This window comes from Girardinichthys multiradiatus, chromosome 19 (assembly GCF_021462225.1).
Source record: "Girardinichthys multiradiatus isolate DD_20200921_A chromosome 19, DD_fGirMul_XY1, whole genome shotgun sequence".
In the NCBI taxonomy this organism is placed as follows: Eukaryota; Metazoa; Chordata; class Actinopteri; order Cyprinodontiformes; family Goodeidae; genus Girardinichthys; species Girardinichthys multiradiatus.
The window spans coordinates 27,777,602-27,796,740 of NC_061811.1; the positions used below are offsets into that span (position 1 = coordinate 27,777,602).

Sequence of the window (19,139 nt, forward strand, 5' to 3'; positions counted from 1 at the left end):
GTTGCTAAGGATAGATACAGACGTCGAGTCGCGTTTTCCCATCAGATACGGTTTCCCCAGCGTCTCCTCGCCACTTACGTGACAAAAAAGAAAAAGGTCCGTGCTTGTTCAGCGCTCGTAACCTGTTTTGGCGAAGTTGTCCCACTTTCTTGCAACTGTGCTCTCATCATCGACAGACAGACAGACAGACAGACAGACAGACAGACAGACAGACAGACAGACAGACAGACAGACAGACAGACAGACAGACAGACAGACAGACAGACAGACAGACAGACAGACAGACAGACAGACAGACAGACAGACAGACAGACAGACAGACAGACAGATAGATAGATAGATAGATAGATAGATAGATAGATAGATAGATAGATAGATAGATAGATAGATAGATAGATAGATAGATAGATAGATAGATAGATAGATAGATAGATAGATAGATAGGAACAGTAGAGAGGTGGATGCAAGTTCTTCAGGCAGCTGACATCCCCAACATCCAGGCTATTGTACCCTTTGTCCTCAGCATCCCTTCTTCTAGTGGGTTTGTGGAAAATATTTTCTCCATCATGAAAAATAAGTGGACTGATGTGAGGAACAAATGTTCTACAGAATTAATGAGAAGTGAGCTAATTGTCGTCTAATTAATGAAATGTCCTGCTCAGAGTTTTACTCTGTAGTCCTGAAAAGCAAACAACTCCTTGCAGCAGCAAGAGCTCAAATGAAATATAAATGGAAAAAATAGGTTGTTTCTACATAATTCAGCACTGCCGTTTTAGTTCACTATATAGTTCAATATTTTTTTCACTACACCTGTACAGTCATGGCCTTTAAGGCACAAGTGTTTATGTTTACAACTTTTCTACAGACTTTTTGTTTGCACTAAATGCACTATTACGAAAATGTTTTGCATTATACTGTTATGCTTTTTTAGATTGTTTTAAGTTAAGCAGGACCGAGGTCTTTTCAATAGTGGTTTATTTATTTTAGAAGGATATTTGTTTTTGTCTAGTAATTTTATTTTGCAAAAAGAATAAATTATTTTATAAATTGCTGAATAATTGTTTTTCCATGGATATTTGTATCAGTCAAAAACATGCATCGAATTAAATTTGGGTTTGAGTCCAATGTTTCCAAAGTCATTTCACACAAAGAAAAATGGTGAAAAAAATCACCAGGCCGGTAGAGGTGCAGACAGTGGGGTTGGACGGCCCTACCAGGAGGTGTCCCTTATTTATTTATCAAGGAGTTGGCAACCCTAGTCCCACGGGTCCCGCGGGACAGGAGACAGCATCAGTAAAGATCCCGTGATTGGGACGGTACAGGATAAAAAATGAACAGGAGCAGACGGGATCGGGAGCTAACCAATAGGAGGGAAAATAAACTAGGATCAATTGTCTTTGGAAATGTAAAACTGAGACTTTGTTATAAACTTTAAGAAAAAAAAACTTGGATCGACGCCGCCATTGTGTAGTTTTTTTCCAAGAGGCCTATACTATAATGCGAGTCCAACGAACTACACGACCCACAAGCCAACAGTGCTTCTGCTTGATGTTTTCCACCTGCGTTCAGGATGATGGAGGGAACAAACGCAGGTGGAGAACTGGACGTGGTAAAATTGGATTTGCAACGTAAAGTCAGAAATAAGGACTTATCTATTAAACTCATAGAGCTGACAGGAAAGTCGCAAATATTACCGAACTTCAGGAGAGTTGAATGTAGCGGTGTTAACAAGCAGTCTGCTGCTTGTAAAACGTGTTTAGTTGTAATCAAGTTCACCAGTGATTAATGGAAACTTGTAAAACAGATTCTGGATTAAATCAGTCCTGCATCTCTTCATTCATCAAACCAAAAGTACCAACATGTGTCAAGTCTCATCTCACCAACAAAATTGCTGCATGTGCTCTAAAGATTTAAGAGGTATGGTACGGAAGCCCGTGAGGGGACATGGGGGAATTGTTTTTTTTTTGGTTTTTTGCGTCTCCACGCAATACTTTTGCGTTCGGCATTTTGGAGCAGCAGCACAGATGATAAACTGCTCATAAAACAAACACTGATATGTCATTGATATGGTTTATTTGTCATATGCAGGTTAACACGCAGTAAACAATGCGATTAAATGCTTAGGATAAGAAGAACCGTTCAAATCATGATAAAAACAAAAGCACTAATGGGGTACAAAAAAAAGTACACATCATGCAGCAGTAATAAGCAAACAAAGTGTCACAGATGTGGTTTCATGCAGTATTATTGTCCAGAGTTCAGTAGTTTGACAGCTTGTGGATAAAAACTCTTTTAGTCTGATTTGAAGATAATTTTATTTAAGGCTGATTTCAAAATAAAACTCAATAAATCTCAAAACGGGTGTAGTGTTTGTTTCATTTTTGCAGTTATCTGGTTTGGAAACTATCCCACAAAGTATTGCGAAATAACGCAAAGACTATTGCGTGGGGACATATACAAGAAAAAAATCCCCCCATGTCCCCTCGCGGACTCCGTATAGAAAGGCTTCATCAAGGGAAGATATTAAATAAATATGTTGTGAAATAGAAAAAAATTTAATGTACCATTAAATGTACAATTTATTTAATACATCATTAAATATTACGTGTACAACTAATTACGTCATGTCGTCTTTAAAATTATACTTAATTATTCAGTGGCACATTTAATTGCATAATAGTCCATTTCATGATATAATGGTACATTTATTGTTTCTAATGATGTATTAAATAAATAAATAAATAAATGGTACCTTTAATTTAATGGCACATTTAATGTTACATTTCTTTCATGTTACATTTACTTCACTTATGGGACATTCACAACATTTATTTAATGATGATTTTATTGTATTACATTTGTCCAGTTTGACCCTCCATTCTTGATGCCTGTATAGGAGGTCATGTCAGAATTTGAATCAGGTGTTCTGGAGCAGACAAACATCTAAAACTTGCAGGAAAGGGGTCCCTGAGGACCAGGGCTGTCAACCATTGAGGTACAGTTTCTAAATTATGAAGGTAATGCCTTTTTGGCCTTTTGTTCAACAAGTACAGTTCTCTTGCTAGGTGCATTTTTCTTACTAGGTGCATTTTTCTTTCGTTCCAGCAACTTGAAACATAAAAGTGATGTCATTGTTCAAAGGAAACGATCACTTAATAAATAAGTAAAATACAACTAGGTACATTTTGTTTATTCAACTAAGATATGCATGGTCTGTTTCCTTGTTTGATATTTTATTATTTCTTCATTATTATTCTTTTTACTTTAACTGGCCTTTACTACAACAAAAAACAGGGACCTAACTGGTCCTTCAAAACAAAGAAATTGCCAAAAGACTAAATGAAGAAAACAAAAATGGGAGTGGCACAGGAGTGGGAGTCGTTTTGAATGGGAGCGGGATGGGAGTGGGAGTCAATTTACCAGGAGTGGGACGAGACAGGATTTTTTTCGTTATACTGGGCTGGGATTGGGATGGGACAAGACATTTTTCTGTGGGAGCGAGATGGGACAGGAGAGAAAATCCACTCCCGTGTCACCCTCTACTTTACATACCGTGAAGAAGGAGGAGTTTTCCCTCACCTGGTTAACAGTAAGTGCCGACTACCTTGTCAAATATCTGGTCATTTTTTCCCCTAGGCGTAGTTTGAGCGGTGTCGTTAGAAAGTTACCAGGAAAGCGGAACTGGCGAGCTAGTTGTTCTAACCAGGATACAGGAGAGCAACTACAACATTTTAAACAATGTAAGAGACCTTTCATAGATTATTCTCTCTTTCTACAAGGCATTGTTTGTAACTTTAAAAGTTTGTTTAATGGAGTTATGTGTTGAGCTTTTCTTGTGTTGGGCGTGTTTTGACGTCCCTGGTTCAGACCAGTTTTAAATGCGTTTGGTTAATATTTCTCGTCCAACCAAACGTCACCTGTTTCTCAAGTGATCCATATGTGACTTGGGTGTCATCAGGTGTCTGGATAGTGCATTGCCTCAATGTAAATGTATCAGTGGACATGACTAACCAGCCTGTTTTTGGTGCCATTAAGCTTGTTTATCTGTGGGGAAACCAAGCCTGGGCACTAACTGTGTCATCTGTAAACTCGGAAAAACGAAACGTCTAGGCTGGGACTTTTCAGCATGATGTCATATGTCAGCACGTTGTGTGTTCATAGTACAAATAACAGTTAACCCTGTTTAAACCTTAAAGAATTAAATGAATCGGCTTTATTAGGCAAGATTTTGTGCACAAACAAAGAATCTGACTGGTTTGGACGTTTAATTTCAAACTTTACTTTTATGACAACACACATTTAATTACAGCCAGAGTAAAAATACTTTGTACTAAGTTGTTAACTCAATGTGACTGGGATAAGAAAAGACGTCACTTTGTTCATCAGTAAGATCTGGAGGAACAAGTTTGGGTAGAAGAACAAGAAATGCGTTTCCATGTTGGGGTTATTGTTTTCATCCACTTTCTGTTGGTGCAGTGAACACCTTCAACATGAGTCGGTTTGTCTTTAAGGCTTGTTATATCCTTAATGTTTCTGCTAATTTATTAAATGAGGTTGCTACCAAAAAAATCTATTATCCCTGCTTGGTATATGTGCAACCTCTTTTTTTTTTAAGGCTAGGGCTCCTCGATTATAGGGGGAAAACATACCAACACTTATTGCGGTCATTATTGAAATAAACATAATTTAACATGATCATCACTTTGGTTTGAAAACGTATTGCAGTTAAATAATCAAATAAGAGTATAGTTACAAATTGGAATTTGGCAAAATTATATTGATGGTTATTTGTTTCTCAGTTACATCGTTTTTGTGGTTGGAGCTGATATCATAACTGATAGACGCATTTGTTTAAATTGTTAGACTGTATTTACGCTAAAAATGCAAATGCATCAAATAATTTAATTTGATAAAAACAGAAAAGCAACAATTATTCTCACTGTTGCTAAAATAATATAATTATTGCGGTTATGTTACCTATAATGTTTATTTATGATACTGATATACAAACTATATATACAAAAGTAAAAATTTAGACCACATACTTGATAAATTTAAGAGTTTTCAAGTAAATGTGGTTGTTGAAAAGAAAATTATACCCTTTGTGGTTGTTTTGATCTTTTTAGAGTAACAGAAGTATATTGGGATGATATTATTCAAGCTATTTTCTCTGGTTGCCAGCTTGCGGTTGGCTGCTTGATAGATGTTTGGCTCTAAAATGGTGTTACCTTATTTAGAGTGATAGAAGGTGCTCCTATAGTCATGTGTTGAGATTATGAATCTGACAATGTTATTTAATATTAATATTTTAATATTTTATCAAATAATATTTCGGTCTGTTAAGGGTTGTCCTGTGAATACCAGCCCAGTAAAGCGATGGTATTATGACAAAATAGAAAGGTGTGAGATGAGCTCTGACATTATTGAACAGCATAAACTCTACACACACATGGAATGAATTCACACAATTTTTTAAAATACAAGAATTTATTAACAAAAATAAGTCAACTCAAAGTCAAACATATTTCAATCAACAAACTCTTTACTATGCTAAAACAATCCAACTAAACTACCAAGCAGAATTAAAGAATAACGAAGACTAATGGGCTATGTAAAATATCAACAAGTTGATTAAAGATGATTGAGAACCATGACTGAAGGAGTGATGCAACATTACCATTCAATGTTATTCATGTTTGAGAACCAAGGATTATCTTGAAGAATCTGGAAGTGAAGTTAAGTTAGTCTTGGAACCAACTTAAGCAATAATCAGCATACCTTTAGACAACCTTTCACAATGCAAGATTAGATAAAATATTATTTTAATAAAATAATGTTTTAAGAAAGATCTGCTGAATAAAACCAACCTTCTGGATGACTAATTCTCAACGGGGTCTCATTAGCTGCCTTTATTTATTAAAATAATATTTAAAGAAATATTATTAAGGGAATATTTTGGAAAAGAGACAAATCTTTCTGGAGAAATGGGGCTTAATGGTGTTTACTTAGTTATCAGATTTAGTAAAATAATGTTTAGGGACTATTATTTACTAGATTGAAAACTAACAACCTTTCTGTTAAATACTCTTTAGTAGCAAGCATGTGTTCTTACCGGTTAGCAGTTGAGCTAACAAAAGAAGCTGATAGCTTAGCACCAGAATCAACACATACCTTTAAAATACCAGGGTTAATAAAAGGGTTAAAATGCATAAGCGCGGACAGCGAGTTATGATCAATCTTCTGTGTTAAAATCACCCTTTAAATAAAGTTAGTCTTAACTTTAGAACACACAAACAAAGAACACAACCTGAACACGTGTGCTGCAGATATTCTGCTAGCACTAAGATAGCTGAGTTCAACACAAACAAAACCAAACTTCATAAAATGAAAAACGTTTAGATTATTTCAATCTAAATCTTTCTATTATTGTTCTGCCCAAACCTAACCTCTGACCATGCTGAGGAAAAGCTGTCCGGGGCGACGACGAAGTTTGAAGAAATGTCCACAGTCAACAAATGGTTAGCTTCCAGCTAACCTCCGTAGCTGTGGATGAAAGGTGGCTCGTTGTGTCCGCCAACCACACTGCACGTTATCGTAACCACGGTGATGCGGCCTCTGTTGTCCTCCTTGGGGAACAGCTGCACTCGGTGTCGTGCTGGGAACTCTCTGGAAACAGTTCGCTTCTGCAGATCTCAGAGACAACAGTCAAGCAATGCTTGTACCTTGATTACCCCGTTCATGAATGAAAATCACCGGATACGCAGACAGTGATTTATTTCTACTTATCTTGTGCATATGATCGCATGATCTTATGACACCCTTGGATCCCGTTGAAGAGTTTGTCTGTCTTTGCCAGCAAAGAGACATTAGCTGCCTCTCCGATCCCGGTCCCACAAAGAGGAACAGTGGAAGACATCGGACCATCGGAAAGGGGGTGCTTTTATTTGGCCAGCGATGTCACAGGAAGTCCACAGTTACCCCGTTTCCTTGCTGTGCCGGAAGTAGGTTAATGCAATTTATTTTGAAAGTTCCAGGAAAGTTTGTACTGGCCTTTCACGTTGTAACTCATGGCTGTGGGTCCCAACACATGACTGTCCATTTTTATTACCTCTATGAACTTTTCCAAATACCCAAATTTGTTTTTTTGGTTAGCGAATTAAAAATATAGCAGCCTTGGCTCATCCAGCTGACCGCCAGCACACAGTGAAACGTTCGGGAAGCAGAGCTCTCTGCTGGTCACTTCAGCATTTACAGTATATCATGATGGTTAACGCAATAATATAAAAGACAATTCATGACATGATCAAATTACTTCTATTTAAAAATGGCATAATCTTGATAAGAAACCCTGATTGTCCGTGAAATATCTCCAAACACACAAAGTTGGGCACAGTTCACATTTGTACTGATGCCCGGTACCTGGAAATTGGTATCGGTACTCAACGGTACCAGTTTTCGATACTTTGTGTTTACGTCGTGATAAATGTTACTTCCTTTAATATTAAAATCTCAAAATTTTTCAATTTAACATACTTATTTCTCAATATATAAACTTTAATATATACAGTACAGACCAAAAGTTTGGACACACCTTCTCATTCAAAGAGTTTTCTTTATTTTCATGACTATGAATATTGTAGCTTCACACTGAAGGCATCAAAACTATGAATTAACAAGTTTGGAATTATATACTGAACAAAAAAGTGTGAAACAACTGAAAATATGTCTTATATTTTAGGTTCTTCAAAGTAGCCACCTTTTGCTTTGATTACTGTTCCGCACACTCTTGGCATTCTGTTGATGAGCTTCAAGAGGTAGTCACCTGAAATGGTTTTCACTTCACAGGTTTGCCCTATCAGGTTTAATAAGTGGGATTTCAAGCCTTATAAATGGGGTTGGGACCATCAGTTGTGTTGTGCAGGAGGTGGATACAGTACACAGCTGATAGTCCTACAGAATAGACTGTTAGAATTTGTGTTATGGCAAGAAAAAAGCAGCTAAGTAAAAAAAAACGAGTGGCCATCATTACTTTACGAAATGAAGGTCAGTCAGTCCGAACAATTGGGAAAACTTTGAAAGTGTCCCCAAGTGCAGTCGCAAAAACCATCAAGCGCTACAAAAATACTGGCTCACATGAGGACTGCCCCAGGAAAGGAAGACCAAGAGTCACCTCTGCTGCAGACGATAAGTTCATCCGAGTCACCAGCCTCAGAAATTGCAGGTTAACAGCTGCTCAGATTAGAGAACAGGTCAATGCCACACAGAGTTCTAGCAGAAGGCACATCTCTAGAACAACTGTTAAGAGGAGACTGTGTGAATCAGGCCTTCATGGTAAAATAGCTGCTAGGAAACCACTGCTGAGGACAGGCAACAAGCAGAAGAGGCTTGTTTGGGCTAAAGAACACAAGGAATGGACATTAGACCAGTGGAAATCTGTGCTTTGGTCTGATGAGTCCAAGTTTGAGATCTTTGGTTCCAACCACCGTGTCTTTGTGCGGCGCAGAAGAGGTGAACGGATGGACTCTACATGCCTGGTTCCCACCGTGAAGCATGGAGGAGGAGGTGTGATGGTGTGGGGACGCTTTGCTGGTGACACTGTTGGGGATTTATTCAAAATTGAAGGCATACTGAACCAGCATGGCTACCACAGCATCTTGCAGCAACATGCTATTCCATCCGGTTTGCATTTAGTTTGACCATCATTTATTTTTCAACAGGACAATGACCCCAAACACACCTCCAGGCTGTGTAAGGGCTATTTGAGAGTGATGGGGTGCTGCGCCAAATGACCTGGCCTCCACAGTCACCAGACCTGAACCCAATCAAGATGGTTTGGGGTGAGCTGGGCCGCAGAGTGAAGGCAAAAGGGCCAACAAGTGCTAAGCATCTCTGGGAACTCCTTCAAGACTGTTGGAAAACCATTTCAGGTGACTACTTCTTGAAGCTCATCAACAGAATGCCAAGAGTGTGCAGAGCTGTAATCAAAGCAAAAGGTGGCTACTTTGGAGAACCTAGAATATAAGACATATTTTCAGTTGTTTCACACTTTTTTGTTCAGTATATAATTCCACATGTGTTAATTCATAGTTTTGATGCCTTCAGTGTGAAGCTACAATATTCATAGTCATGAAAATAAAGAAAACTCTTTGAATGAGAAGGTGTGTCCAAACTTTTGGTCTGTACTGTATATATATCATAACAACATCCAGCTGTTTGTATTAATATCTCAGTTGTTTCAAACATTTCTTCTCACATGTTTCTGGCTTCCGACGACGAACAAATGCAGTTGTAGCCGTAAATCTGAGGCTGATGGAAGTTTTGCACTCTTCAGCCTTGAGAAAAACCTGGTGCTTCACCAGGTGCTTCCTCAGATTTATTTGTAGGCCTTGCACTACACATCACAAATATTGCAGCGAGCGTAATCTGCATCGCATTTTGAAAAGTGGAGACATACTTTCGAGCGCTTTATATCAGCCTTGCTTTGTTGACGGTACCAGCAGCTACTGACGTCATTACGCTCTTGTGCGTGCAATGCTGTGTTCATGTCCAACATGGAAAATCGCCCTCTCTTCCACTTCCTCAATGTCAGTGCCAGAGTGAAGGAAACAACGAGCCTTTGGTTTGTAAAGGTTGCTGACCCCTGGTGAATAAAAACCAACAAGCTAACTTTACATTTCTGTGATTTGTGATTTTATTTATTTTTTTGTCCTTTATAATACTTAATTTGAACAGACAGATTATCTCTTTCGTGTTTACTAAAATAACATTTAGCTACAAAGCTGAAAATCATCACACAGGATTGTTGTGGGCAGATTTCAATTTGCATAAGAAACAGGTGATTATTAAATTAATGGCAAAAGGATGATGACTAGTGACACTAACACAATCTGAAACTAATGAAGAAGCGTAGTCATGATCTAAATTGATTAATAAATTGTTGGACAGACTTAGTTCCTTCATTAAATCATCAACTAAAATGATTTTGGCAGCTCTATCGACATGTTCAGCTTCTCTTGTAGCTCCTAATAAATCTGCCTTCAGTGTTATAGATGTAAACTTCCATCTGTGTCATTTCAAGTGTAATGTTCTGTCAGAAAATAGCTAAGTTTCTGTGAAACATGTGTTCTCTGGTCCAAGAAAAAAGATATAAATGCAGAGTCAACAACATTAAATCTCTGAGCTGCCTGCCAAGCAGACTACCCATTTTTCCACCTCATTTTCTCCCCGCTGTAGGTTTGACTAGGAAACCGGAGTCCGGAGGCTATTTGCAAAACAGAAAATTGTCGCTTGAACTTTTAAAAGAAAAGGCACTGACAAGAGCGGAAGAAACACAGTAGTGAACAAAGCTGTACTTCCTTCATGTTATCTAAAAACTTTAGTGTCGGAATGAAAAAAAAACTGAACTTGGTTTTGATGATTGACTGGTTCTCATCCCTTGACGGAACAATCAGAAATAAATCTTCGCCTACCATGAGCTGACTCTCATGCTACCTTTGTGTTGAGGCTGATATTGTGCCAGTCATTTTAATGTTTCCTGTCCTACTAAAATAGTCTGTGCTTAATGGTTTTATCATTACACAGTGCAAACAGAATTATTAGGCAATACTTGAAAAACACAGTGACGCCACGCCCTCAGAAACCACCCAGATAGCTGGAGTTAAGTCACTAAACTTTTGTGGGTGTCGAGCTTTAATGGTCTAAGAGGTTTCTCAAGCACTATAAAAGGAACCAAACTTGTATCTTATTTGCATTTTAATGTCACCATACACATTGTTTCATTTGAAGTGCAACAGTTTCACAGCTGTTGCTTCACATTCTACAAAGATACAAAGAGGATGTAGTGTTTCATTTTAGTGTAACTATTTCACCTCTGGTTTTTATGACACAACAGCTTTTCATTTGTAAGTTGTGGTAAAAGAAATGTTTCATTGGTTGATTTCTGCAGTGCTAAGAAGGGGATTCTGAATCAGGAAGTAGGTCTTAAATTTCTGTTTGAATGCAGGTATTTATAATTTATGTTGTGGAAAATGCTTACAAGGTTTATAAAACAGACTATTTTTGGAGTTGATTTGTGTTTTATAGAAGCAGCATGCTTATCAGTATCTGTTACACAAAACTGCACATGCTGGATGTAAGGTGAGTGACATCCTGTGTTTGGTTTTACTGGCATTGAGCTGTAGCCCGGTATTGTGGATCTGAAGGTGCAACAGGCATGGGCCAGTAGGAGACTCACTGTATGGTAACCTTGAGCTCAATTTAATGGTTTCAGAATAAATTCTTCAGAACAGTGATTTTAACACCCTGCCACCTCTTTACCTCTAAAACGTTTTATGCTACGTTTAAATATACCACAAGCACAGAGAACCTGAATGCATGGTTCTGACCTGGTCAGCAGCCATTTATTGCAGGCCAGGCAGTTCTTTGCGATGAGTATATTGCAAACAGTGATATTACTATATAGAATAGAATATAAAATGTTTTTCACGTGCTTGTTGTGCAGAGTATTAAAGCCTTTCGTCATTCTGATCCTTATAGAGTAAAACAAGTTTAAAAGAGTGAAATTAGTAGGGCTGTCTGCTCCAGGAGCTTTTCATGTCTGGAAACATATCCATGCAAGAAAGGCTGAGATTGTCTTTTCTCTCCCAGCTGATGGGCAGTGCGCAGCAAGAAATCGGGGAGGCTCATTACTGCCCTACTTAGGTCAAAACGTCACTCACTCCGGCAGTTTCTACAGTATCTCATATTAAAGGCTTTTGGTAATCCATCGGGGTTTATTGGAGAGCTTGAGTGGCTTTGAAACGGTAACCTTTATAACATTGGTATACCTTGAATACTAGTAACCAAACAGTCCCTGGAGAGTCACATTTAGAAAATGTTGCTCCTCCTGATTTCTGTTTTTGAACAAAAGAAAGAAATCATTCTTTTTTTCCCCTGTTTTTAGCCAAACCTTTTAGTTATTTAGCCCATGGTGAGTAAAACCTGCACCAAGTTATTTTGCTGTCTAACATACTTTGCTCTCCGTATACATACCCATCATTCTTGAGTTCATACTCATTTGGGTGTTCTGTTAGTAAAACTTAATGGTTAACTATAAAGTTTCATAGGGGACTATTTACTGACTTGTGATCTCTCTCTCTTCAGGCCGCAGAATATTGAGCTCGGGGCCAAAAGCGGAGCCGGTAAACAGGACAGCAGCAACATGGAGGACATGACTGTGGAACAAATGGCCGCTAGAGCCAACCATGTGACTGATGAGGTACTGAGTGAAAGAAACTGAAGTATTTTTCTTACTCTCTTGTTGTCCGTTTCTCTCTGAACAAATATTAGATTTTTGGCAAATTAAATGAAACCTAAAATGTTTCACAGTTGAAGTCTGATCACTTTGTTTAGAGCAAACTGAGCAAATAAATAAAAATTTAATATGCAAAATAAACTTTCCTATGAGAATATGGGGATTGAAAACATGTGATCCCTAACATTTAAGCCTATTACTGAGGTTATCTACAGTTTTTTTAGTCAATATTGTTTGTAAAAGCTGGAGTCTGTCCAGGGAACATGGAAATTATATTTGCATCTACGGCAACAAGCTGTCCTATCCACTGCCTAGGCTATAGAAAGAACTCCTGGTTACAGTGCTGGGTTTGCACATCAGAACCTAATCACTTTTAAAATGGGTCATGCTCCTCATCTGGTGAAATGTTCGTGCAAATCTTTGCTGAACCTTTTGAGTAATTCTGTAAACAGACAATACCAAACACAAGGTACCAATGGAGAGGTGATCGTCAATAAACACAGTCAGAACAGGTGTTTCATTCTAGAAGCCAACCAGTTTATTTTTTCTACATGGAAATGAATGGAAACTAATGTAGCAAGAGAATCTGAATATGTAAAGCAGGAATTCTTGTGAAGCAGATGCATAAACAGAGGAAGTAGTGGGAATGGATACGTGGTTATAAGTAAAGATTAAAACCGTCCACCACAAACATCCCTGAACATGGAAACTCATTTGTTGAATGCATCCAAAACCAGATCCAGTCCTAATCTAGTGACCTGCTATAGGTTACTTTTTATGTAATATAAACAAAGTGAATTGCATCATGTCATAAAAGCTAAGAAAGGTAGGAAGGTTCTAAATGTGCAAATCATGAAAATTTAAATGTATAAGAATTAGAGCCATAAATCTGATTATCAGTTCTGTTGTTTTTCTGCTTCTTTAACAGCAACAATCAATAACTTTGCCATACTTGGAGAAAAATATTATTATTTTATATAATGAAGCAATTATTTTAGCCATCAGTTTGTTGCAGAAGAAAAAAATTAGATTAATAATCTCTACATCAGGCATGGCCCCTGATTTAATCTGATAGCTCCCTGACCTGTCAGTGCTTTTTACATTTTGATTGTTGTCAGCTTTATCTGCTTCATTATCCTGGAGTTAATATTTTAATCAGCACTACAGGGCACCATATAATGAGTCTTATAACTAAAATAAAAACCCCAAAATATAAATGCTCAGCTCAAAACTTCTCTTGTTTTTCTCAGCTGTGTTTTTGTGCTATCTGTGTTTTAACTAAACCTGTGGTTTTCTTTCTGCCTTTGTCTTCTTCTTCCTTGTGCTGCTGCTTGGTTGATTAAGGAGGTCATACCAAGCACAGGGGCATGGGAACGTCCCTCTGCTAGTTCTGCTAACCACTCTGGCTTTGGGTAACTGCCCGTTCCTAAAACACTTGAAGCATGGCTGAAAGTGTATCAGGACTTTCACATTTCTTGTTTGGGGATAAAAATCCAGTGCTCTGCAGACATGTTCTTCTACCTCCAACCCTTTTTAGGTTGTCATGCTACTGAAGTTTAATGTGAAAGATCAACACAAAATAGCAAATTACTATGATATCCCTAAATAAAACAATTTCAGAAGTTTGCTGATTGGTAAAGAAAGTACATCTGTGTGTAGTTCAATGTCAACATAGATTCAGATGTTCTGTGAAGGCCTCATGTTGAAGAACATTAATGAACAAACAGAATCATGAAGCCCAAGGAACACAGCAAACAGGTCATAGAGAAACTTGTGAAGAAGTTTAAAGCAGGGTGACGTTACAAAGCGAAATCCCAACCATCCGTCGTACAGTTCAATCAGTCATCAAGAAACTGAAAGAATATGGCACACCTGCAACCCTACAGAGACATGGTCATCTACCTAAGCTGACAGGCTGGGCGGGAAGAGCAGTAGTCATGGTAACTCTGGAGGAGCTGCAGAAATCCATGGCTCAGGTGGGAAAATATGTTGACAGGACAATTGTTAATCATTCACTTCGTCTTTCTGGAGGATTGACAAAGAGAAAACTGTTGTTGAAATAAAAACCAAAGTTTGCTCCAATCCATGTAGGGGAAATGGCAAGTGTGCAAGTACTCTGATCAGATGAGAGTAAAACTGATGCTTTTTTGGCCAAAGATGAAAACATTGTGTGCCGTTGAAAATAACTCTTCACCTAACCCTGAACTTACCATCTGCACTGTAAAACAGGGTTGTTACAGCATCATGCTGTGGGCCTGCTGCTCTTCAGCATAGACAGGGTAGCTGTTCTGAGTTGATGGGTAGCAGCGCTCATTAGAGCTAAGCCTATTTCTGAAATGGCCTACTCTAAGTCCAGACCTAAATCCTTTTGATAATTTATGGCAACGTGTGAAATGTGAGAAAGTTCTGCTTTATGCTTTCTTTGTACCAACTTGCAGCATAAATATAGGTTGCCATTTAAGTTATCTAAGACCAATGATAAGTTAAAATGTTCTACAACTAAGATTTGGCACAGCACAACAATCTGGAAACGTTGGCAGCAACTACAGTTTTAGGCTTAATTGGCCAGGCTCAAGGATTGCAGAAGAAATGATGTAATGTTCATCCGAACAAGGGATGTTCTGGCTAAGTCAACAGAAACCTGGCTGAGCTCAACACATCTCCATAGCCAATTTGTGTTTGTCTGTTTCTCAGCTCACTGATGAATGTATTCAGAGCAAACATAACAGGGAAAATGATGAATCTGTTCCCTCCTCTCTGTTAACTCCTAATTAGTCATAGCAACTGTGCAGTCCTGTGCTAAACTGCTTCAGGTCTTAGGATTCTCTGCAGTATTTTCTATTAATAGATGCAGAAAGGGCGTAGCTTACCTGAACTGACCACATTCCTTTCCTTCTTTATACTTTTATTCTCAATGTTCATTTGTGTTTTTGTCTATTTACTTTTGTGTGAGTTTGACCTGATCAGCTGTTGTCACCTGATCAGAGTCTCTATTCCATATCTGTCTGGGTGGGGGACTATGTCTTTCTAAATAGTTCATACAGCTTTATAAAGTATGATATTTTAAGTATTTTCCAACTCCAGATAAGTATGGGAAATATTTGTAGTTCCAGACTTTTTCCTTTTCCCATTGTTTAAATGTTCCGTCCCTCAATCCTTTTGTCCATCCATCAGTTCGGCCATCCACCTGTCTGATTGTCCGTTCAACCATCATCCATCCATGCAACTTTGTCCATTATGCATCTGTTTTCCAGTTCATCCATCCATTGGTGTCCATTTATCCATCCATTTGTTTATTCCCCCATGCGTTTAGCCATCCATCCATGCATTTGTCAATTTGTTGGTCCGTCCATCTGACCACCCATCCATCCATCCATCCATTTATTCCACCCATTTGGCATTTGTCCTTCCTTCCTTATTACTTTTGTAAATGGTATGGATTAAAATATGGTAAGAAAAGACTGAGAACTCAAGGTTTGGGTCTGAAAAACTATGAGATTTTTGACAAGAAAAAGACTCCATTCATTGATCCATTCAATAATTAACACAGTGTATATAACTCATTCTTCAAAAATATTGTACACTTTATATTAGTCAATCAATTCGTATTTCATTGCTGTGCCTCCCTACATCACCCTTCCTATGAAAACTATTTAATCATAAAAAGTTTTTATCTCTTAAGTTTGTTGGCATTGAAATTGAAAAATCTCTGCCAATGATGATTAGTTTAGACCACGGAGGGCCAGTTTTAGACTTCAGGGGCTGGTATTCTGCATGTAATCCACAATAATTCACAAAACCTGACTGAGTCTGCTGGTTGGAATAATTGGAAAAAGATAATCATGTTTAAAATAATAGTATTTGAGCTTCTAACATTATGAGGCTCCAACTAGAGGCTGACATTTTTTCGGGAGTCCCACGGGTCACGGGATTCCCACGGGAAACCCGCGGGACGGGAGACAGCATCAGTAAAGATCCCGTGATTGGGACGGTACAGGATAAAAAATGAACAGGAGCAGACGGGAACGGGAGCTAACCAATAGGAGGGAAAATAAACTAGGATCAATTGTCCTTGGAAATGTAAACTGAGACTTTGTTACAAACTTTAAGAAAAAAAACTTGGATCGACGCCGCCATTGTGTAGTTTTTTTCCAAGAAGCCTATACTATAATGTGAGTCTAACGAACTACACGACCCACAAGCCAACAGTGCTTCTGCTCGATGTTTTCCACCTGCATTCAGAATGGAGGGAACAAACGCAGGTGGAGAACTGGACGTGGTAAAATTGGATTTGTAACGTAAAGTCAGAAATAAGGACTTATCTATTAAACTCATAGAGCTGACAGGAAAGTCACAAATATTACCGAACTTCAGGAGAGTTGAATGCAGCGGTGTTAACACGCAGTCTGCTGCTTGTAAAACGTGTTTAGTTGTAATCAAGTTCACCAGTGATTAATGGAAACTTGTAAGACAGATTCTGGATTAAATCAGTCCTGCATCTCTTCATTCATCAAACCAAAAGTACCATCATGTGTCAAGTCTCATCTCACCAACAAAATTGCTGCATGTGCTCTAAAGATTTAAGAGGTAAGGTACGGAAGCCCGTGAGGGGACATGGGGGAAATGTATTTCTTTTGCGTATCCACGCAATACTTTTGCGTTCGGCATTTTGGAGCAGCAGCACAGATGATAAACTGCTCATAAAACAAACACTGATATGTCATTGATATGGTTTATTTGTCATATGCAGGTTAACACGCAGTAAACAATGCGATAAAATGCTTAGGATAAGAAGAACTGTTCAAATCACGATAAAAACAAAAACACTAATGGCGTACAAAAAAAGGTACACATCATGCAGCAGTAATAAGGAAATAAAGTGTCACAGATGTGGTTTCCTGCAGTTTTATGTTCCAGAGTTCAGTAGTTTGTTTGACAGCTTGTGGATAAAAACTGTCTTTTAGTCTGATTTGAAGATAATTTTATTTAATGCTGATTTCAAAATAAAACTCAATAAATATCAAAACAGGTGTAGTGTTTGTTTCATTTTTGCAGTTATCTGGTTTGGAAACTATACCACAAAGTATTGCGAAATAACGCAAAGACTATTGCGTGGGAACGCAAAAAAGAAAAAATTCCCCATGTCCCCTCGCGGACTCCGTAGAAGGCTTCATCAAGGGAAGATATTAAATAAATATGTTGTCAAATAGAAAAAAATTGAATGTACCATTAAATGTACAATTTATTTAATACATCATTACATATTAAGTGTACCACTAATTACGTCATGTCATCTTTAAAATTATACTTAATTATTCAGTGGCACATTTAATTGCATAATAGTCCATTTCATGATATAATGGTACATTTATTGTTTCTAATGATGTATTAAATAAATAAATGGTACCTTTAATTTACTTTACTTATGGGACATTCACAACATTTATTTATTTAATGATGATTTTATTGTATTAATTTTGTCCAGTTCGACCCTCCATTCTTGATGCCTGTATAGGAGGTCATGTCAGAATTTAAATCAGGTGTTCTGGATCAGACACACATCTAAAACTTGCAGAGAAGGGGTCCCTGAGGACCAGGGCTGTGAACCATTGAGGTACAGTTTCTAAATTGTGAAGGTAATGCCTTTTTGGCCTTTTGTTCAACAAGTACAGTTCTCTTGCTAGGTGCATTTTTCTTACTAGGTGCATTTTTCTTTCGTTCCAGCAACTTGAAACATAAAAGTGATGTCATTGTTCAAAGGAAACGATCACTTAATAAATAAGTAAAATACAACTATGTACATTTTGTTTATTCAACTAAGATAGGCATGGTCTGTTTCCTTGTTTAATATTTTATTATTTCTTCATTATTATTCTTTTTACTTTAACTGGCCTTTACTACAGCTAAAAACAGGGACCTAACTGGTCCTTCAAAGAAAGAAATTGCCAAAAGACTAAATGAAGAAAACAAAAATGGGAGTGGCACAGGAGTGGGAGTCGTTCTGAATGGGAGCGGGACGGGAGTGGGAGTCAATTTACCAGGAGTGGGACGGGACAGGATTTTTTTCGTTATGCTGGCCTGGGATTGGGATGGGACAAGACATTTTTCTGTGGGAGCGGGATGGGACAGGAGAGAAAATCCACTCCCGTGTCACCCTCTAGCTCCAACTAAGACATCCCAAATATATTGCAAAATTCTGAGGAAAAAAATTCAAATCAGTTATTTAAATTGTTTTAGTAATTTCTTGATTGTAAGACATATTTAACTGTATTTCAGTGTGAGAGGGATATTTCTTTGAACGTCTATGATATTTCGTAGAATATTCTTTATACTTAAAGAAAGCACTAATCAGAACTTTGGCTGATACCAGCTTCCACTTTTCTTTTTGTTCTGCCTTGCTGATTATTGTTGTGGATTCATAACACATACAACTGTAAAGATGCTGTTTTATTTCAACAATGAAATGACCAGAACGTTGTCCATATAGAAAATAAACAGCAGGTTCCTTTATGGAGTTAGTAGTTTTGAATTCAGTAGAAAATGAAGGGATTACAGTGCCTTTCAAAACTATTCCAACCCCAACCCTGTTTATCCAATTTGATGATGTGATTCAAACATAAAATAGGACAAAATAACAGAAAATGTCAGTGTGCATAACCTTTTTAAACTTTTGCTCAAGACTATCCCTGTATTCAACAACATCAATCTTTCCCTCGACTCTGACCAGTTTCCTGACCCTGCTACTGAAAAACATCCCCACAGCATGATGCTTCCACCACTATGTTTCACTGTGGGAATGGTGTTCCTGGGCTGATGGAAAGTGTTAGGTTTGTGCCAGTCAAAGGGG

The 19,139-nt window shown here is 37.9% G+C and overlaps 1 protein-coding gene across 3 annotated transcripts in view; it reads left to right on the plus strand.

Annotated features, from left to right (window-relative positions):
• The first annotated feature begins 3,460 nt into the window (after positions 1-3,460).
• The window catches only part of LOC124884917 (synaptosomal-associated protein 23-like), a 29,122-nt gene continuing 13,443 nt past the window's right edge, over positions 3,461-19,139 (plus strand). For 2 of the 3 annotated variants that reach the window (XM_047392966.1, XM_047392967.1), the window contains exons 1-2: positions 3,608-3,740; positions 12,142-12,256. In XM_047392966.1, the coding sequence (XP_047248922.1) occupies positions 3,739-3,740; positions 12,142-12,256 (117 nt within the window). In that variant the 5' untranslated portion in view covers positions 3,608-3,738. The other variant, XM_047392968.1, reaches the window with a different exon arrangement.